General features: G+C 32.1%; 1 protein-coding gene across 6 annotated transcripts in view; it reads left to right on the forward strand.

The window, feature by feature from the left end:
• The first annotated feature begins 1140 nt into the window (after positions 1 to 1140).
• LOC107439034 (methionyl-tRNA formyltransferase, mitochondrial) overlaps positions 1141 to 22777 on the forward strand; it is a 47623-nt gene continuing 25986 nt past the window's right edge. The window contains exons 1-7 of one of the 6 annotated variants that reach the window (XM_071182132.1): positions 1141 to 1390; positions 5197 to 5355; positions 6687 to 6741; positions 10200 to 10348; positions 13927 to 14049; positions 19358 to 19466; positions 22178 to 22253. In XM_071182132.1, the coding sequence (XP_071038233.1) occupies positions 1386 to 1390; positions 5197 to 5355; positions 6687 to 6741; positions 10200 to 10348; positions 13927 to 14049; positions 19358 to 19466; positions 22178 to 22253 (676 nt within the window). In that variant the 5' untranslated portion in view covers positions 1141 to 1385. The remainder of the gene's footprint in view (positions 1391 to 5196; positions 5356 to 6686; positions 6742 to 10199; positions 10349 to 13926; positions 14050 to 19357; positions 19467 to 22177; positions 22254 to 22777) is intronic. The other 5 variants (XM_071182129.1, XM_043055650.2, XM_071182131.1 and 2 more) reach the window with 5 other exon arrangements.

Raw genomic sequence — 22777 nt, forward strand, 5'->3', positions numbered from 1 at the left:
GCGGTTTCTATTTAGATAATGAATTTTTATAAAAGTTCTTAACGACAGAATAAACGTATTGCTGTTTTATATTAACTGTGTCATTTCGGAATCCATTCTTTACATAGTTGTTCATTTACTTTAGGGAACACGCGAAAAATTATACTTTTTCCTTTTGTTTTTATATCAGAATTTTTGCAAGTTGCAATCGCGCAAACTGGCATTTCGATAATAGTTTTAAATTCTTGTAAATTCACTGCAAAAACTGAGGAAAGTCATTATAGAATAAACGTATTGCTGTTTTATATTAACTGTGTCATTTCGGAATCCATTCTTTACATAGTTATTCATTCACTTTAGGGAACACGCGGAAAATTATATTTCTCCGCTTCTTGTTTATAGTTTGTCTAAAGTAAGAACTCCCCTAGCCATTCGTTTGGACCCGTGGCAATGACTATGGTAACGATTATTTCAAGTAGGGGTTCTTGTTTAGGGCAGGTTTTGTCTTCTGTCTATTGTGTTAAACCTAGAGTGAAGAGACGCTATTGTTTCCATAGCAGCAGGCGGCCTCAGACTTTGTGGTGAGGGGAGTTCTTACCGTAGACAAACTATACGCATTTCGCAATATTATTTATGCAATTTACAAGGAAGCAATGCATTTCTATGCATGAGATTGGCACTAATTGATTACTTAAATTACTTTAACATTGTATTCAATCATATAAAAAGAGATTTTTGCTTAGGGAAAGGGGGATAGTGTGGGATTCATGTAAAACACTGTTATTTATTGTACCAGTTAGTTTTTTAAAAATTTAGATTTAATTATAGAATTATCGTTAAGGGGTTGTGCAAAACAAAAAAACAAAAGTAACAAAAATAATCATGGCGCGTGATTTATGACCATATAGTGGAAAATACCTAAAGAAATTGTGCTACAATAAACCCTTCAAAAATAAATAAAAAATCATGCAAATGAGCGATTACATCATGGTGATGAAGTTCTACATACCTGTTGCTTAATCAGGAGATTTTATTCCAAGCTGAAAATATTTAAAATGACCAATTCTGAGTCAGAGAAAATGAGTTCTTGTCGTTTCAAAACAAACATATATTTTTATTTTTAGCTGATTCGAAACACACAAAAGGGAAATCGCAACATCTATAGGAAACAGGGACACAGCACGGTTTGAACATTCTCCTGAAGTTACAGACAGCAAATATTTAATCAACTGATGTGATTATGTTAAAAAATACAGGATTTTCTTCATGTTGATACTATGTTTCAGAAATTGAATATAAACGCTTGCTTTCAGTCATTATTAAAAATTGCAGAGAACTTTGTAGTTAAAAGTCATATGTAATAACGTCTGAAGTAAAAGAATAGTGCGATAGATTAAAAAGGTGACATGAGGTAAATAAGATTAATTTTAACGAATTAATTTAGTTGATTTAATTAAATTGTATTATCTATTCATTTTGAGCATTTTTATTGTTTAACATTTATCGGATGACTTGTTTATGTTTTGTATCTAAGTATTAATTAATGCTATTTATATTGTTTTTTATCTATTTCCGATTTGTTTTTATTTTAAAACGCGCTTTTTTTTTAATATTCGGATTCTCGCGGTGAACTGATCGTTAAAACACTGTTCCCAGCAGATCACCGAAGTCAAGCATCAGTGTGCAGGTGGTTGATCACTTGGATCAGTATGCGATGGGACCGAGGGTGTGCGGTAGTGGTCCTCGTTAAACTGTTCTATCGTAAAGTGTTCGACTTCGCGTGCAGGTCGTCGGGCTACAGAAGTGGGGGTGCCATCCCCTTTGCATAGGATCAAAATTGTGATGGCATGTCTTCGGATCATCCTCAGGAATATTTCCCAGACCGTCGCCAATAGCCAATTGTGCAGCTCTAGTGCGACGTAAATGAACTAGAACTAATATTCGGATAATTTTTGACAGTCATACAATTGTTACCTAATTTGAAATTTGTGTTTTTAGTGATTTTATTGATTATTAATAAATTTTTTTTTAATTAAGCTTAAAGTACTGGAGGAATAGGGTTAATGAAGACATGGGGATAAAACTAGACAAGTGAAAAATTTCTGTTATTTATTACTCAAAAATTTGCAATATATTTTGGCAATTTGGCGAAATTTATTACACATTCATGTGTTATTGCAGGACAAAACAATAGAATTGTGAAAAATCGCTTTTATTTTACAGTAACAGTTCCCAACCTCACGATTGCCAGCAAATGCTGTAAAATTTGCATCAAAGTTGCTGTGTTGAATAACTAACTGATGCAAAATTTTCAGCAAAAAAACTTTTTTAAATAATAGAGCAAACTGCTGAAAAAATTACAAGAAGGTTCATGTTTTGAAAATTACATTAAATATATGTAAAATTGCAATAAAATTGCTGTTTTAAACATTGCAGCAAACGGATAAAAATTTCACCTCTTGATGCCATAATATGCTGTTACTGACAGTGTTGTGACTGTAGCAAAACATTTCTAGTTAATTTTCATGTTACTGTTTCTGACAGTGTAGTGCATTGCCAGTAGCAGCACGCTGAGGATTTTACATCAGTATACTGAAATATTTACAGCATTGTTCAAAACAGCAACATAATAAATTTTACACCTATTGCTGGCAGCAAGTTTCATTGTAAAATACGAAGGATATTTTATAGTGTATATTAAACTATATTATTGATCTTGTAGGACTATATTCATAAAAACAAAAAATCTAACTTATGAAAGTTTAAATATTGTATATAGTTGTGTAAAGAAAGCCACAAAGGAAGTAATTATAAGTTTATTACCAAATATGATATTTACAAGCATTAATAATACAATAATCTGAATATCTAATTGCATAAAATTGTTTGTTATAAATTAGCAAACATATAATTGAAGTTATACTTCTTATGCAACTTCCAACAAGGTTGCGTTAAACGTTTAACGCTACATTTTTATTGGCCGGGAAATCACGTGGAAGGATCCAGTTTTCCCTCATCGTTTTCCATATTGCTTTGGTTCTCACTAGCATAAAATTAATAAAAGTCATAAAAATATTGTTTTTCTATAAATATTTTTTAGTTTGTTTTGATACACATATAGTTTAATAGGGTAGTATTTTTTATTTTCAAACTTAGTGGATAACAATTGTAAAAAATGAGGGAAAACAATCCCACGGACAATGCGACGGATTTAAGGTTATGTCAAGGTACGTCTCTTGTGAATATCAATTGATTGTTTCTCTTCTGAAATTACATTCACATACATTATTAATACAAATACATTTTCGAGGGCGAGACGATGAGGCAACCGCAAGCCCTGGTTCAAGAGGTCCAGGGAGGAAAAATGCACAATATTACCGTGATTACAGAGCACGGAAGCGAGCGGAGCAGGAAAAAGAGTCGTTGAATAGAACTAGTGATTCTTCTACGACTGCTGATTCTTCTACAATTAACGTCGCAGGTTGCGAAGTTTAACTTCTTCCGCGCGGAGGGACTCCACGCACTATTTTTTTTTTATAAAAATTTAATCTTGGAAAAAAAATATTATTACAAAATATGGGGGAAGGCAAGGAGCATCAGAACTACGTTAAGTAACATTTATTCACATATAGGACATAACACTGGACAATACACAAAATACAAGACACTTAACTTATTAGAAGAGGCCGTCTGCCTCGTCGGCTACCATCACATACAATGTGTGTGTGGTAGGGAAGGGTGTGCGCCATGATATGCGTGGGGAGGGTGCGCAATGATATATGTACGTGTGCGTGACGTATGGAATACGCTTCCCACAATAATGTAACTTCAATTCATTTGATTAACACCATAAATCTGCATTTAGTATATCATCACTTTATTACATTATTAAGTTAAAATTTATTTTATTGCATTTTTTTTAGCGAAACAACATATTTTATTTTTTTATTAATTGAATCTGGGTACTTTAATCTATTTCAATATACATGTCGTTCCGTAATAAATAATTTTAATCGGTTGTTTCATGCTTAATATCCTTTTAAAAATCCTTCTGATAAAAATCCTTATCAGGAAGGGGGGCAAAAAAAGTATACACTTAAAGGTTTCCAAAATAATATTAGAGCATGGAAAAAGCAAAGTCTAACTTTGCGGTTTCTATTTTTTTTTCTGATTATCGAACCCTAAATGATGTAGCTTTTAGGCTCATTTTGAAACTGCGAATATATTAACCGAGAAAAGATTACTAATTATTTCAAAAATATTTAAAGTAACGAATAGTAATTTTTTTCATTGTTTTAAAGGTTTGAAATTAAATTTTATCTCACACGGTAAAAAAATTCTTGTAAAATTACAGTAGAGTATGGTAATAAAATTTCTGGTAACAAAAGAAAAACAAAAAAAAACAGCACAATTCTAGTTAATAAAACAAAAATATACGGTATTTAAGCCAAGTATTTAGTAATTTTTAATTTTATATAGTAGCAGTATACCGGAAATTCTGGTTCTCAATATTATATTTCTTATTAACATACATTTAGCAGAAAAAAAATACAAAACTTAAATTTATTTAACCGTAACTTAAGTAAATTTAACCGTATAGCTGATTTTATGCTATGTTCAAAGGTGACATGATAAAATTACCAAATTTTACCACATTTTTCAAATGTTATGAAAAACCCTTTTTATTGTTAATTTTACTAAAATCATTACCAAAGTGTTGGTAAAAATTACCTAGATTTTTGGTTCAAGCAAAGAGAAGGGAATACGGTAAATTTTGCCAAGTTCTGGTAGTTTTGAGAGTACTTTTTTTCAGTGTAGGTAGTCGAATTTAAGAGCATCTGAATTTTTTACATTAACTTAAAATAACCAAAATTAGTTAGATTGTGATTTTCGAAAAAAAGAAGAAAAAAAAACTGTTCATTATTGTTGGGAACAATCATCAGAAACTGATTTCATATACATTTTTAAAATTAAAAATTCGATTAGAAATGCTGATTCATTTTTTAATAATTACATATTCTTTTATAATATATATATATATTTCTCTTACACGGCACCAAAAAAAAAAAGCCTCATTACAACTCCCCGNGTATTAACTCTAAGGGTAGATACACGACATTGCGACAATTATGTATTGTATTGTACTTGAGCTCACATTGATATATTCTATATCATTGGTATCTATTCATGTAAATATCGCATTCGTTTCATTTACAGAGTCTTTACACCATTGAAATTTTTTCGGAAAAACGTTTTGGCAAATTTATCAAACTTTCAAACAAGTATAAGATTCTTCAGTGCTGATATAAAGTGTTGGAGGGTACTTTTTTATGGTACTGAATATATTGAATGCTTAGAAGCACTGAATACTAACAGGTAATATTATTATCTTACTTTGATATTTTTATAAGTTATTTTCGAAAAAGATTTTGTTTTTGTAATGAATTTTTGCATCGTGAAATAGAATATTAGTCCCGTTTTGACATGGTTGCTGACATCACCCTTGACCTGTACTATTGAGGAATAACCAACTTACATTGGTTCTAAATTCTAGATTTTAAGGGAAAAATACGCACATATAGTTTCATATTCCTGAAAAGCTATATCAAGGAGTTCTACGTTCAATGGAACTGAAACAAGTCAGTGTGTCCAGTGGTTTCTCAAAATCATTATAGTGGTAGTTTTTCGCAGCTCTGTTGCCAAAGAAAATAAAAAAGCCATAGCTTAGTCTTACACTTGAAGCAATGCGATGATCTTAAAGTATAACCTCGTCGTGAAGAATTATCTGGGAGTTAGAACAGACAAATAACTTAAATATTTTATGGTTTTTTTTAAAAAATCGCCAATTTGGTGACATTTTCCCACTTAGATGAAAATTATCAAAATCGATGCCGTATTGTCAGTTTTTGCAAATTTTTATGAACCCAGGTAACGCCGCATTAGAGTCAGTTTCTAAATATTAAAAAATTAGACCACAAACGGTTTTAATTTTTACAAAACTGTGGCTTTTCTCCATATTGACGTTTTGCACCGTTTTCAAAATAACCGTAGATAGAACTAGCTTCAGATAGGCTAAATTTGACCCAACAGTCATGACCCAACAGTCAACAGTTGCCAACTCACGTGCTTATTATTCGCTAAAAAGCGTAATTTCATATTACGTCAGAGCTTTCAAAAACAGCTTTAAAATGTAGAAACCACGCAAAAATCCGATAGTTGCTAGAATTATATAACTTTTATGGAAAAAATAATAGCTATGTAGGGAAACAACTTCGAACCACAGATCTGGGTATAATAATTGACAGTTTTTCTTTCTAGAAATTTCACAGCAACATCAGGGACTTGACATACTGTCAATTAAAGCAGAATATTTTTTTTCTCTCAATAAAAAATAGATAACACAAATAAAACAGACAATTTCTGTTACGGCCGAGTATTTTCGGGATACACAATTGCATTAAATAATAACCCGAAGTAAATCGGGATAATATGAGAAGCAGTTAAAATTTATTAGAAAATTTCGTTTGTTTTAAATTTTATCTAGTACTTTTCCAAAGTATAAATTATTTTCAAATCAAATCAACTAAACTTAGGTGTCAAAATACTTAGCATAATTTCTGTGACACTGCTGTGTTAAAGTGAAGTATAAACTACTTTAAAAATTCTGTTAATGTAGTTACTATAATTAATTATTCATTTCATTTTAGATTGTCCTCATCATCGGAGAGGATTGTTGAAAGTTTGTCTGTTGTTTGCAAGAATGTGAGTTTTTAATCGTAATTAGGGGAGTGTGGGGTAACCCCGCCCACAGTCAATTTCATATGTATAGAATTTTTTTTCAAGTCAATGGGCCATCGGACATTAATTGTTAATTAAAAAAATATTATTTTCAAAGTTTCAAGTATTTATGCAGCTGATAACATGGTAAACAATAGTTTACCATGTTATATAAATATAAATATGCAATAAATAAAATAATTTTGTGATAAAAATGATAAATTAGGTTTATCTATTGTCAATACATTGGTCATTTTCATTTACACCTGAAAAAACAGCCAAAAATCATAATTTTTGTAACTGGGCGGGGCTACCCGACACATTTTGAAAAGAGCTGAAAAACATGTTTTTTTAAATTTCTATTTTTTTAAGTTAAACTATTCTTTTTTTGGTTTATTCTTTTTGCAATATTCATTTGGATGATAAAACAATTGAAACATACAAAAATATTAATTATTACTCAATATTATGCAGAAATATAAGTAATACTCCTTATGTGGGCGGGGCTACCCGACTCTCCACTATATCTTTCAAAAAGTAAAAAATTACCGAAAATTTAAGAAAAATTGAAAGAGATGGAGGGATTTATAGTTTGCTGTATTCTGTTTAGGTAGCCAGTGATTTATCCTCACAATTAGTTACGAAGTTCAACGCTTTTTACAATTCCAAATTTGTAATTAGTACTGAGATGTGTTTCTTGAATAGACATGTTTTTTAGCAAGAACAATGTCGCTCATTTTGAGGACAAAAGTATTTCAGTTCAAATAGGTAAACACGCAGCATAGAAGAGTAATACCCAACCAAAAAGATTGCTTTCTATGTAAAAATCAACTACAGAAAAAAGTTTTTACTCATATCACTCACTTTAAAAAAACCACTGTACGTTGACTTTAGATCAAAATTATATACAGTAAAACTCGCTTATAACGGGTGCGAAAGCATCGCAATATTTGTCCGTTATAACTGAATTCTCGTAAAACCGGATTCGTAAAAAGTCATTGAAATTTGGTGGTAGTTTCGATCAAATTAATAAAGGGATAATAAGTAAATAAAAATGAAATGAGTTTCGACCACTTTTTACATTTATAGTCGCCTGTAGCACCCTTGGCAACAATGTTACCACAGGTCTTAAGAATTTTAAATTATGGTACTAAATATGTGTTGCTAATCGTAAGAATGTTATTTTTTAAGATATAGTTAAACTTCTTACACGGCTTTATTTTGTTTAACCCTTTCAAAGGCCGTGGGAAGTATACTTCCCACCACTTTTAATTTAGGTTTTCATTCGTTAATAATTTCAGCTTACTTGAAGTCCGTTTGAATAAAATTGGTAACCATTTGTTAGCTTAAAAAAACGTATAAAAGTTAAAAAAAATACATAATTCCTTTTGAAGTTTGTAGCATTTATAAAATTTATTTCATAAGTAAAGAAAAATAAAAGTCAATAAGTAATATATGGTCGTGTTAAATATATTTACCACCGAAAAAATTGCCTTTTTATAAACTAAATGGGGTTTTTCTTTCTTATATCAATTACTATTCTTAATACAATTTCAATTCAAAAAATACTTTAATTTATGTAAGAATTCTGCAATGCAATTGGAAATCTTTCAAATATGCCATATTACTCCTGGCTCGTACCCCCCAAACATCACTGGTACCAGAGCACCAGTCCAGGAGGTGCACTTAACATTCGGTGCAACCGCAAGGACCAGACTGCACTTACCAGGCTTATCAGCGGCCACCTTAAGTCCCTTTCTTTTGAGGGTAGTATTAAAATCTACCCTAACTGCCCCAGGTGCCACAACATGCAGTCTTCCCCCCAACATATCCTGGACTGTCTTGGTCTGGACAAAAGGGACATTCTTAATAACACACTTATGGTGGCCGACTTCCTCCGGGTGATGAATTTCATGGACATTATTTAGCCCTGCTAATTTTGGGGATAAGGAAGAAGAAGAAGAAGATGTAAGAATTAATAATAGGCACGTTACCCGAGTATCATGTGCGGTGAATTTTGAAAGGACATAACAATTAATACTTAAATATAGATAAAAATCAAGATTTCAGTCAACGCGTTGTATACATTTATTTTTCCCCGTTTTCATATCGAATGCTATTGCCATATAAAATATTATTGTATATTCACTATATAGGCTCCATTGAGTTAAAACTCAAATGGTCGTTATTGTGTCACTTGTAAAAAAGTGTGCAACTGGCCTGAGGGAGGCACGCGATAATTTTGTTATATTTTCTTGGAGAATTATCAGAGATGCCAACTGCTCCGCTTTCTGGAATAGTTTTAATAAAGTGGTAGCAAATTATCAAGTAAAATTCGTTAGAGAAGGATAGTTAAAGCCTACTTTTTATAGAGTAACCAGTAAATTGATGCTTTAACGTTGCATTTTATATGATACTTATAATTTTTTATATTTAGTGGTGAAAAAAATTACTTAATAGGAAAAATACTAAACTAAAAGTAACTTAAATTTCGCTACCACTGGAAAATACTATTTTGTTTCACTCACTATTTTACTGGGATTCGAAGTTGGCATCACTGAATTATGAATTACTTTGTTTTAAATATGAATTATTTAAAATGTAAGTCAAAGTGGTAGTCATGATTGAATATTTAAAAAAATTATATATATAAATTAAAATGAATAGAGTTTCTACCACATTTTACATATTTGGTTACCCGTGGCATCACCGACACATCATACTTGTCACATTTCGCTTTTCCAAATTTTTTGTAGTGGTAGTAAAAAGTAAAGTGAAAAATAAACTATAAAAATACATTCTTATGCAAAAGACAACGTGCTCATTTGAAAGTACATAAATTGACTTATTATAATTTCAGTTTTCTAAACAAAAGCATTCCTCAGTGTCTTGTTTCTCTCGTGTCTTTAAAGGTGACTTCATGAAAGTAACCCTCCTAAGAATATGGACCCTCCTATATAATTTATTCATTTGTAGAGATCGATAAAATTAATTTTATATATCGAAGAATCAGATCGAAAAGCAAAAGTTCACTATCACTTTTAATATAAAAATAAAATCTTCCAAAAAATCTTGAAGTACGGAATGACATGCTACATATGGCAAGTTATTAATCATTTAGATCCATTTTTGGAACATGTCTCTTTTTTAAAGTTTTAACTCAAATTTTTCATTCATAGCATTTACAATTAGAAAAACTGAATGTTCCTTCAAACCAAAAGTCATTTATTATATAAAATTATATATCATGTAATATTGATCTTGTTCTGGACTAAATCAGTAGTTGCATATTTTAAAAATCAAAATCAGTAGTCAACTGAAAAAAAATATCCATTTAATTTATATGCAAACTTTTTACCACGTGTTTCAAAAAGGCACTTTTTCCATTAGTTCTAAATAAGTTGGGCAGATAAACGGTTAAACTTTTTTTTTATGTGTTATAGATGGACTGCAAAGTTCAAAGATATGCAACAGAAAATAGCTTGACCATACACACATGGCCTTGCAGCATTCCTCCAAATACATATGATGTGGGAGTTGTGGACGGATTTGGACACTTAATCCCATCCTCATCCATTCAAGCTTGCAAATAGTAAGATTAGTATACTACGTTTGACTTTTCTCGTTGTATCTTTAACTCATCACATTTAAAACATTACAATGGTGATTTTAACACTATGCGGTCGGCATATATTTGGTGATAAGTTTACCATGTAACCGGTTCCGTGTAACCTGCTCCGCTTTGTAAAATAGTATTTTCTAGTGGTAGCGAAATTTAAGTTACTTTTAGTTTAGTATTTTTCATTATAAGTAATTTTTACACCACTAGATATAAACAATTTTAAGTATGATATCAAATGCAACGTTATAGCATCAAGCGTTGGTTCACCTAATATGGTACCCCTGGAAAAGTGGCCAACAGTTGCAGAGATGCCAACTGCTCCGGACAAGCCAAAATAATTAATGAAGCGGTAGATTACTGCAAAGAAAATTTTGCATATATTTGACTATATTTGCTTGTTTTTTAAAAGGTATAGCATACCTGCCAACTCTTCCGGATTTTCTGGAAGATTTTATTTTCATATTTAAAGTGGTTGTAAATATATACTATTTTTTCTTTTATAAANAATCATGTTTAATTTATCAAGCAAATATGCTTGATATTCTGTAATGCTACCTAAATGCTGCATAATTCAAAATGTTTTTTAATTCAACTTGTAAATACTTCATGATGAATGGGTTAGGGGCCGCTGCGCGGCCCAGGCACCCAGTTTTAGTTAAATAAAGAGAAGAGAAGAGCATCAAGCGTTGGTTCACTTAATATGGTACCCCTGGAAAAGTGGCCAACAGTTCTGCCTGTATGTAAGTTACTTTTCCGGCGGGCATTGAAAAAAGAGAAAAAAAATTGTGAATATTTTTTTTCTCCGATACCATTTTAGAACTGAAAAATACAACATAAGAAAATTTCTTATCATTTTGAAAATATTTATTCTATGCATTGAAAGGAATGCCAACTTCTCCTTATTCTATACATTGAAAGGGATGCCAATTGCTCCGCTTTCTGGAAAATATTTAATAAATTGGTAGCGAATAAAATAATAAAACTTATGGAATAAGGATAATTAGGCCTACTTTTTCAAAAAAATAACCACGAGATAAAATCCTTTAATGCTAACGTACATATTTTGGTGTCTGCTTTTCAGCATTTGCCTATTCAACACAGTTAAATGCCAGCAGACAAGACATTTGTTATAATAGAATTTTTCTAAAAGTAATGGTAGTTGTGATAATTTTGTCATTTTAATAAAATTATTTTCACAGTAATCCATTGAATACATTACTCAATACATTGTATACATTGCTCAAATGCATTGTACATTGAAAGAATACAATACATTGAAAGAAACTTAACTGGATTGAAGGAATTTAAATTTAAATGATTTTATTTTATTTTCTTATTTTATAATCGTCGTTGAATAGCCGATCAATTTTTGGGTTTAAGACTACTGATGTTCAACTCTGTAGCCTTTTAATATTGAATCCAACCCAGAAGACAAGGGAACTCCTGGATCAAGTATTGGGAAAAATTTGCCTTCGTGGTGGACTTTTTGATGGAACTAACCCGCATTTGCTTTACACGGAGAGGAAAACCATGAAAATATCTGATGGTTAGCTTAACGGCAAGGGGACTCTAGCCCATGATCCGTCTACCACTGAAGATATTTTACGTCTGCACTGTGGTAGCTGAAAGCTGGATACAGAATTCGTATCGACCAGCCATCACTGGGATTCGAACCCGCGTCACCTCAATGGAAGGCAAACTCTCTATCCCCTGAGCCATCACGGCTCAAATTTAAATGATTGCTGAGTCCGATAAACATCCAGTTGCTTTGATGAGACTACCACTTACGCATTTTTGGCAGAACGACTGAAAGCCCTTTGTTATGGTATACTTTTCTAGAGTAAGCTGACAAAAAAAATTGAACTTGAGTTTCTTCCATAACAGAATTTCTATAATAACATTCGAAAACTCTTCTCTTTATATTTTCAACTATTTAAGAAAATATTTCTGTCATTAAAATTTCTTAGAGAGATTCCCGTTCTAAGAATATTAAATTGGAAAATTAAAGTATAGTTAGTGTTCAAATGTCCATTTACATAGAAATTTGACTACCGGCTCTTTTAGTTTTCTGAGGGTGCTGGTCAGCTTATTCTATAGGAATAATTTTTCTTTTTGAGATTTAAAACAATGCAAGTTATTTTTCTCCTATATCAGCTTTCACCAAGAACTATGCCTATATCAGAACCAAGAACTGTTGAATCATATTACTGCATTTTATATTCTTTTTGTAATGTAATGTTGTGTGTACAGCGTTCGTACGCACCTGGATAAAATTTAAAAACTGGCATCAATTTTATTTTTATAAAAAAGTTGAAAATGTAATATTGACTTCAACTATCTAATTGCAATTTTTTCCAGAAATGTATGAACCCTAGTTTAGTAATTGCAGCTCTTCTTCTCAAGCTGCTTGGAATTTGACTGCTATTGAAATAAGCTGCTTATAAGAACTGCAGCTTATTTCAATGAATGGTATCAAATCTAAGAATTGGACACTGGTTTATGTTTCACCATTGTTTAGAAAATATATTATATTCTCAGAGATGCCAACTTCCCTGCTTTCTGCGATGGTTTTGATAAATTGGTGGTGAATTAAACAGTAAAACTTGCAGAATAAGGATAACTCCGACCACTCTTTAAAAATGTTACCACGAGATATCTGTAACAAAATTGAATTTCATACGAAACTTTGAATTTTTGACATGTAGTGGTGGAAAAATTAGTTAAAAGGAAAAACACTAAACTAAAAATAACTCAAATTTCGTTTCTGCTGGAATATAACTTTTTACAAAGCGGGGCAAGTTGGCCGCTCTGTATTCTACTAAACTGTTTTCAACATAGATTAGTTTTGATTTTGAAAAGCCGACAAATTTCGTGGTAAAAAGCGCTACATAGCAAACACGTTAGAATTAAGTGCAAGTAGGCTGTAGGCCAAAGAATATAGAAAGGAGAAGAAGTCCAGCTCTTAGAATACGAAGCTAACGCAGGGAACTGCTCGGTGCGGTATGCTATACCCGAAAAACAACTTACAGGGCGAACAACATACTCAGACATACCAGAGCATCATATGTTCTAAGGTCCAGCGCATGCGCAGAAGAAGCAAAGTGACGGGAGGTACAGGACAACTCTGCATGTATGGTTGTGTATGCTGTTTCCTGCTAGCCTCCAGCTCTCCCTTTCTATATCAAAATATGTTAGCAGATTTAATCAACATGGATGATATAAATTGTTCTAAAAGAAATATCTTAATTAATAGAACAATACTGTTTATTATAGTGCAAAAATGCAAGTGCATGCTCTACCCTAGTTATAGCTGAGAGGAGAGAAGGGTGAAAACCTGTTTCAAGAATCTCTGCTGTGCATCTAATTGTTGCTTTTTCCTTCATACACAGGGACCTTACAAAGCCTAGGGGCACCGGCTTACATTATGTCTATTGAAACTAGCCTTCTTCTCTATGTATATTCTTTGGTCGCAGCTTTGGTAATGCCAAAAGTTTGTATTTGCATTATTTGATGCAAGATTATATTATTAGCACTTTAACGTTTTACAGTGGAATGATCAATTTGCATCCAAGCTTGCTACCTCGGTGGAGGGGAGCCGCCCCTATTCACCATACCATTTTAAATGGAGATGGTGAAACTGGTGTAACTATTATGCAGATTGCTCCAAAAAAGTAAGCCAAGAAATTAATTTCTCACAAACATTACAAACTACACTCTTACGAATTACAGATATTTTATTCTATATGCATTGATATTTAGTGATGGTGATTTTATTCGTTTAAACTACTACTAAATTTTTTTCACTACCTAATTCTCATTTTGGCAAAAATTCTTAAAATTTCTCAAGGCTTTTAGGTCACGCAGGGGACTTTCACCTTTTTGCTAAACTGTAATGAAGTAGCGTATCACACAAGCCTTTGAATTATTTAGAAGTAGTGATGAGTAAAAATCCTATAAATCGAATTTACTAAATAAAGAATCATACATTAAAAGACTACCTCTCGAAAATATTGATCCGCTGTCCCGGAGATGCCAACTGCTCCGGACACGCAAAAATAATTAAATAAACGGTAAACAACTAAAAAGTAAATTTGCAAATATTTGACTGCTTTTGCTTGCTTTTCTAACGGTATAGCATGACAAAAGTACTTGACTTGATAGGAGTTGGAGCAAAGTACCTGCCCGCGGAGCGGGCATCTCAATTCTTCATCTAGTTGATATGATAATAGTTGTGACTTGTGGCAATAAAGCGTCTGTAAGAATCTTACAGTCATATCTGTATGACAAAAGTACTATAATGTGGTGAATTATATAAGCCTACGAATTACTTAGAAATAGTGGTGGATAAAAATCTACTAAATTGAATTTATTAAACCAAGAATCACAATTTATAAACTACCACTTTAAAATGTATATTTGTTGTCCGGAGCAAGTTGGCATCTCTGCTGTCCGGAGCAAGTGGGCATATCTGTCAATATAAAAGTTTAATGAATCAACTTGTCACAACCTTGAATAAACTGCAAAACAGGGCTTACGCACCTGGAAAAAATTAAAAAAAGTTTTAGTAATATTAATATAATTGTTTTTAATATTATTATGTTTGTAACTATCAGAATAATTTATTTTTTTAAGTAAATATATATAGATCCTAAGGTGTACGATTTGAAATTTTCAGGGTTGCCACGAAAAAAATAAAAATTTAAAAGAATTAATAAAGAAATGCCAGTCATTGACTATTAGGTCATTAGGTTTCTAGCTCTCCAGTACTTCTTAACAATACAGTCAAAGTCTTTTAGTGCAGAGCACGTGTCCAAATGCGCAGAACTCATGGCTTGTCCGGAGTTGCATAAAAGACAATCTGATGAAGTTGTCAGCTTGAGGTTAAATGAGAACGTATCATGTCCGGTCAAAAGTCTAAACATGGCTACTGCAGTAGCACGGGGTGAATCTGGAACACTGTGAATTCCACAGAGCACATTCCAGGACTTATATGTTGCAGCGTGAGATGCCAAATAATGGAATGATTGTTTGAAGATTTTTTTTTTATTTGAAGTTTGGCGAAATTAAAGGACAAATCTCTGCACGATATCTGAAGAATATAAGTTCCTTTTTTGGCCAAAAAGTCAGCCATTTTTGCCAGTCAGGCATTTTACAGAGCCAGTCACAATGGGATGGGACCCATTGAAATGCAACACTTCCCTCAATTCTCTTCAGCTCAAAACAAGGGAACTGCTATTTTCTGGATTGCTTGGTCACAGCTTTCTCAGCACGGGTAAAATTTAAAATTTTATTAAGAAATGTCAAGATTAGTTAAATTTTTTATAGCATGTTTTTTCGATTAGCTTTTAATAGTGCAAGGGAAGTTTTTGTTTTAAATTTAAATAATTTGAAATGTAAGTCATAGTGGTAATTACGAATAAATAATTAAAGATATGTGATGAGAATTTTTACTTTTTTAGTTGCCTGTGGCGTCCATTAATTTTATTTCGTTATCGGAGGCTAATATGAAGAAATTTTCTGTTCCTTTAACAAAATTGATACCAATTATTAATTTTTTCCTGGTGCTTACGAATCCTGTAAAATTGCAGCCCAAAAAACTTAAAATTGAAATCTTTTAATCTTAGTTTAATCAATCTTAATATGTTTTATTTAGGACCGTGGGGCCGCATCTGCTCATAAGGATAATTCTGTCCTGTTGAGGAGAGTAATCTTTAAATCGTTTTCTCAGGTTATTTTTAGACTGAATTTTTTTCAACATGCTTCTTGATTTACTCTCTTGCTTCAAATGTAATTTCTATTTCATTTTGAATCTTTTTCTAGTTTTATTTCTCTGTTTTTTCTATAGAAATTTAATTTTTTTCAAAAATATGAGTCAAGATAAAATTGGGCTAGATTAAAATGTTTGCAGTCTATACTTAAAAGAAAATACGCTAAATAATAGCCGCGTGAAAAATATTGCTCAATCAGTACCTCTTCCTTGAAGTAGTAATATAATAGGGTAAGTAGTAAGGGAAAATACAAGCTTTTAGTTTTTTCTTCAACTATCCACTCATTACGTTGCTTCACCTCCAATTTAAGTAAACATACAAGCTGTTCAAATAGTTATTTTAAAAATTAAATGGTTTTGAAGAAGGCTGGCACCTGTCTTCGCAAAGATCTGTCAAAGGCACGTGTCAGACTATATTCTGAAAAAATAGTACTTAAACTCTGAATAAAAACTATCGTATGATCAACTGATGAACCATACGATAGCACTTAATCGTATGGTTCATCAGTTAAATATTCATTTAAAAAATTATAAAAAAATTATTCTAAATATCGTTATTTAAAAATAAATATATAAATAAAATGATTATTCTAAACATCGACATCTAAAATTTTTTTCCACAGTCTGGAAAAATTTTGTAACAAAATTCTTCATTAGACGATTGGATATTTTATAGGTTTTTATTAAGTTTTGTTTTTTGGAGATTTGAGTTGGATAGTTCTTACATCCACCCACATTCCTTTAATTTACGAATAATTTATTTTTCTTTGGTTGCAAGGAATTAAATAAAACATTCTGTTTTCTCTGGATTTTTTTACCGATTTTTAAAATTTTTCCAGACCTATACTTTACGCTTTGTATTGTGTTTAGGCATTTGGATTTCTAAGTTTGCATATTTCATGCCTTGCCAACTTAGCACTATTTCTTGCAGTTGCAGAAATGTCAACCCGGAACGAACTTATAACCATAGACCTGCCATAGCTATAAGGCTAGAATGCACGTGCCTCCCCTGTAATTTTCCAAATCTTAAGGATACTAGTAATCCAATTACCTAAACAAATGTAAATATAATTGTTTGCCGTAATATGGAAGCACTTTTATAGATGGTGTTTTCGACACTAGGGAGCGCTGCAAGCTGTATGCTACTTATACTTCCGGGTTACTGATTCCGGTGTATTTTAGAGCCATATGGCTCACAACTTGATCATTGTGTTTTAAGATTCTTGCAAACGTGGTATTTGAATACTTATTACTAGAGCCCGGATTTTGATGACCTAAAAAGTCTCAACTAATGCCCTTAAAAAGTGCAAAAANAACACTAACGTAAGATGGTGCACAGCTTGCAACACGAACAAACAGTAATAAACAAATGGAGAGAGGCCAAATCAAGACTGCCAAAAAAGCGAGTTATTCAAAATCTAGCAACCATGTCACCTTTTTTAACAATATATCTCTAAATAACTAAAACAAATTTTCACTTAAAACTCAACAGAATTACACAATAACATTAACATCCTATGAAATACTGCAGATTTGAGCTCAGAAATTATCTAATTTCTTTCTTTTATTGAAAACAAAATGATCCGTTTGAAAATATCGCCTTGCAGAATAACATGTATTAAGCAGCTGCAATCTTTCCAACCGGAATTAGAGCAGGCATACAGCTCGAGATTGTTATTGTTTACATTTTTACGGAAAACACCATCCGTACAAACTCTCCATAAACAATCTTTCTTTTAGCAATTTTTTGGAAGATTTAACATGGCAAAACTGTTGGTAAAATTTGAAGGATCATGCTTGAACCACTTAGAAATTTGGATTGATCAAAATGAGGATAAGAATTTAATAACTTTATTTTAGCATTAATATCAGCAAGTTTGAAATCATTCCACTGGATTTAAATATTTATATAAAAATGTTTGTTTTTAATTATATTGGAATTAAAAAAAAAGATGCTTTTAACTTCCTACACTCACTTTAGTCAATGAGAGTTTAGCATGGATAAAAGTAGGTAGGTGTTTTATTTACTTCGCACTAGAGCTGCATAACGGGCTATTGGCGACAGTCGGGGAAACATCCCTGAGGAAGATCAGAAGACATGCCATCCCAATTTGTGAGGTTGTTTCCTCAAATTAGACATGGATTTGAAGGGGAAGGGAATTTTCCGCAGATCCCTGTACCAATGGTATTGCTCAGCGACGGACCATAGGACTTTCGATTCCCCAGATTTTATGACCACGTCTATCGCATGTGCTCAGAGGATCTTAGTTGTTTCGAGGATCGAACCCCGACTCCTCCGGAACAGTGTAAGATTCTCTACCCTCTTGGCCACCACTGCCCTTATGGGTAAAAAGGACACCATTTCTAAAAGCGTCAAGCACAATTTTTAAAATTGTGGCAATAGTTTTTCCATGTAAAATCTTCGAAAACATTTGCTGATAAAAATATATTGTTTGCATAGATTTAGTATAGAAGTGTTTCAATATTCTTGTCCAACCCTTGAATCTGTGACTTACTTTTCATCCACACCACAGGCACTTTCTCTTCTTTTCAATTTGCATGAGTCAAGAACTCTAGATTATACTAATCAAATCGGCAAATGCAAAATCGGATAAATCAAATCGGCAAATGCAGCTTCGGCAGTCGGTCTAATTTACAGACTATTTTAATTTCCTAAAGATATTTGAGGAGTTAAGGAGATGAAGCATGTTAATGGCATTTTCAAGGGTATTTATTATTCAGAGGAAATAACTAAAGAGGTTATGTCAACGATTATTGTAACAGAATTGCTTTTGCTTTCACTTTATATTTAACATAACTAGACCGAATTAGTTTGGAGTATGCTTGCATGATTTTTTATTTTGAACAAGGTTGCGGTAAATTGAATCGGGCAAACTGAGCAAAAAATAGGGAAAAATAGGGAGCTTTTTTAATTACCCTGATTGGAACCACACTGAAAATGTCAATTACACGTTTCCTCTCTTATTAATAAGCAAGGTAAATGCGTGAATGTAAGATAAATTGCAAGAAGGAAATAATTGAGTTACCAGTCTTCATCTTTTTGAAAAATGTTTACGGAAATGACCAACGGGTCAGTGGGTTAACAGCATTAACAAAAAATATTAGAAGAACTTATAGAAAATTGGTTAGTTTAAAGCTGAGTTAAAAAAAGTAATGTTTCAAGTGATATTTGGAACCTTCTTATTTTTCAGATTTGATGTTGGAAATATTTTGTTGCAAGAAACTTATAAAATACCTGATCCAGATAGAACAACAGTAGAAGAATTGACGAAAGTATTGAAGAAAAAAGGAGCTGAAATGGTAATAAGTTAGACGAATTCCCGGCCTGCCAGCTACCACGCTTCTTGAAAAATATTTTTTTCAGTGGTAGACATTTAAATACCGAAGATTTCAGAATTTCTGGCAATTTGGCTAACATTTTAAACGCCTCAATTAATTCAAAGAATTGGAACTAAGTTGAGCTGCATATGAACTTCTAAATTATTTATGTTTAGTGGTGTAGAAAATAAGTTTATATGAATAAAAAACAATACCGTAAAACATAAACATAGTTACCACTATTATGACTTTTTACAAGAAGAGTAGAAAGTTGATAGCCCTGGAATTGTGTTTTAATATATGTTCTAAAATGCGACAGACAAATTCTGGGGATAGGGGGAGGGTGATAAAAGGCACCAAAATTATAAAAACCATTTAGAACACGGTGTTACAAACCACGTTGAGAAGGGCATTGCAGGCTCTGAATCTGACGACGAAGACGAAAAGTGCAAGCAAATGAGAAAGTTTCTACATCGTCTTATAGTTTTGGGGCAGAAAAACAAAATGTAAATGCAGAAAAACAAATTTTTAACTATGCAAAATAATTTATTTCATTCATAGTCTCTCTTCTTTATACACGACCAATTCTTTTCATTTTTCTAAATCCATGGAATTGGGTTTCTAATAAACCTTTTATGAAAGAGATAATATATTGGAAAAATCAATTTAATTTAACTTTATTCACTTCTTTTTGGATAGGAAAAATCTCTGAAATTTTTAAACGATGTTGTAAAAAAATTTTCATCATCATTTTTACTTGAGTTAATCTGCGATAGTTAACAACACAGATTTTTCAATACTCTTTAAGAAATTGAGAATTATCAAAAGGACCTTCTATCTTTTTGTCTGCGCATTTTACAGACAAGTTTCAATTGTAAAATATTAAGTTGAAAATATAAAATTTGCCGCAATTTGGGTTTTTACAGCTTCCGGATTTTATAGTGGAAAATGTGCAATTTTCTGTTAAAAATCATAATGTTTTTTTGTTTTTAAACTTCGAAGCTTGTGGTTTGTGTGTATAAATATTATTTTGCTCAACCGAAGCTTTCAAAATATTAGTTTTATACCAAATTACATCTTATAATGGCATCCTAAAAGATTCCTTTAAAAAGAAAAAATCCCCATGTTAATAAGAAACACTTCCATACTACATTTTACCAACAACATTAATACCAGGCTGCAAAAGTAATCGATATATATATGAAAAACACTTATACAAAAAAAGTGATAGTTTATTCATACTGGATATTTCTTTCTCTTTATGACACTTAGACTTTAGAAAAGAATTCTCCTATGATATTCAGGGCTGATAACTTTCTATGCTTTCTTCTAATGCAGAGGTTCCCAAACTTTTTTTTTCTCGTGGACCACTTTCAAAGTTTTACTAATTTTGTCAGACTGCTACATTTCTACTGCATTCCCAAAACTCCTTAAAAATATCACCCTAAATTGGGGATGTTAAGAAGAAAAAAAAAGTAGCACATTTTCTTGTGTCCTATTTATTAAAATAATACTTGTGGTTATACAAAATTATAAACATTTATTATTACAAACAATTGACAAAAAATAAACAATGAACTCTGAAATGTAAATCAAGAATAAAAAATAGTCATACTTTTAATGAGACAGATGTACTTAATGAATTGACAGCAAATAATCAATATTTGGCTTCAGTTTTGTACGAAGTAATCTCAAATCTCCCCGTTCTGTGATGTTCAACCTGCTCCTTTTTTTTGTCAACAGGTTGGAAACGGCACTAAAACTTCTTTCGACAAGATATGACGAGGGAAACGCTATCAAAAATTTTCTCGCAATTTCCCACACCCCAGGATATTTTTCGGGGATTTCTGTCTGCAGCCAAAATGTTTGATAGCCTTTTTTAAATTTCACCTTCAGTTCCTCGTTGGTGCTGAGCTCAAGTAGCTCCTCTTGTAATACCACATACGCCTGTTCCGTTTCATCAAATGAGGTTATGATCCTTGGTGATATTTCCAACGTCAGAAAATCTTCAAATCTATTTTTGAAGTCATCGTGCAGGGTATTTAAATGCGAGCGGGCGCACGGGCGGCACTTTGCAAGTCTCGACATGTGGTGTACACTTGTATTATTATCTATTCAATTTTGTGTTTGAACTGAGTATCGAATATTTTTGAGTACCTACCTAGTGAATGATGCTACCTGCCTACGTTGATAGGTAAATCCAAGCCAAAAATTTTGTTCTTTATTACGAAAACCAGAAAATTTTTCGTGGATCCCCACTTACAACTTGTGAACCCTTGTTTTCTTTTCACGTCTACGTGGACCCCCGTGTGGTCTCCTATGGACCCCTGGGGGTCCACCTGGACCACTTTGGGAACCCATGTTCTAATGGTAACTCAGATTATGTTTTAATGCAACGATACGAACTGCTCCGAATTCGACAAAACATTTTTAAGAAAAACGGTAGCGAATTACAAACTACAATTTGCTTCCATTTTTTCTTTTTTTGGAAAAGTTGCCCACAAGCAATAATATGCGAAAGTGCTTTGAAAAAACACTGCTAAGCGATGTCGCCAAGTGTATGGGGCGTCCATAGTTAATATTGAAGTATTCCAGTCTTGAAATATATGAATAGTACTCCTGATTATTAGGATTTTATTTATTCTGTCTTAAAGTTTTGGTTTCCCTTCATTATATGAAACTTTTCCTTGTAGATAATGCGAACTTTGAAGGATTTACCAAATTCCATTAATTCAAGTTCTCCTCAGCCTGAAGAAGGTGTGACATATGGTATGTTTATTATAAAGTAACTAAATTTATTTGTTAGATTACGCATGAAACTATGTAATATATACGTTTGACATATTAATCGGAAGCCATTTACATTATATTTAACTACGAGTCATTCGTTATTTTAGTATAGAAGAATTAGTAATAATAAAATTACATAGTATAATTATAAATTATTATGTAGAATGTTCTGTAGTGACAGCACTTTATATGTTTATTCAGAATTCTGCTCGAAAAAGTATGTACAATAAGGGATTCAAATAATTATTCAATGTAATAGCAGAGCTGTCAGCTGCAACACTATTGACAGAATATTTTAGATTGTGGTAGACAATTAAAAACTAAAGCTCTCAGATTTTTCAGCCATTTTGCTAATTTTTTATGANGATCACGAAAGTCGTCAAACAATCAATATCGTTAATTCTGCTGAAAACTACACCGAAAATGATTGGGACAGATTGACCGGACTCATGAAACTTGATGACATGGAATTTCATGACTTTGTAAACGTAGATGATGCATTA

The sequence above is a fragment of the Parasteatoda tepidariorum genome, chromosome 6, assembly GCF_043381705.1.
Source record: "Parasteatoda tepidariorum isolate YZ-2023 chromosome 6, CAS_Ptep_4.0, whole genome shotgun sequence".
Lineage (NCBI taxonomy): Eukaryota > Metazoa > Arthropoda > Arachnida > Araneae > Theridiidae > Parasteatoda > Parasteatoda tepidariorum.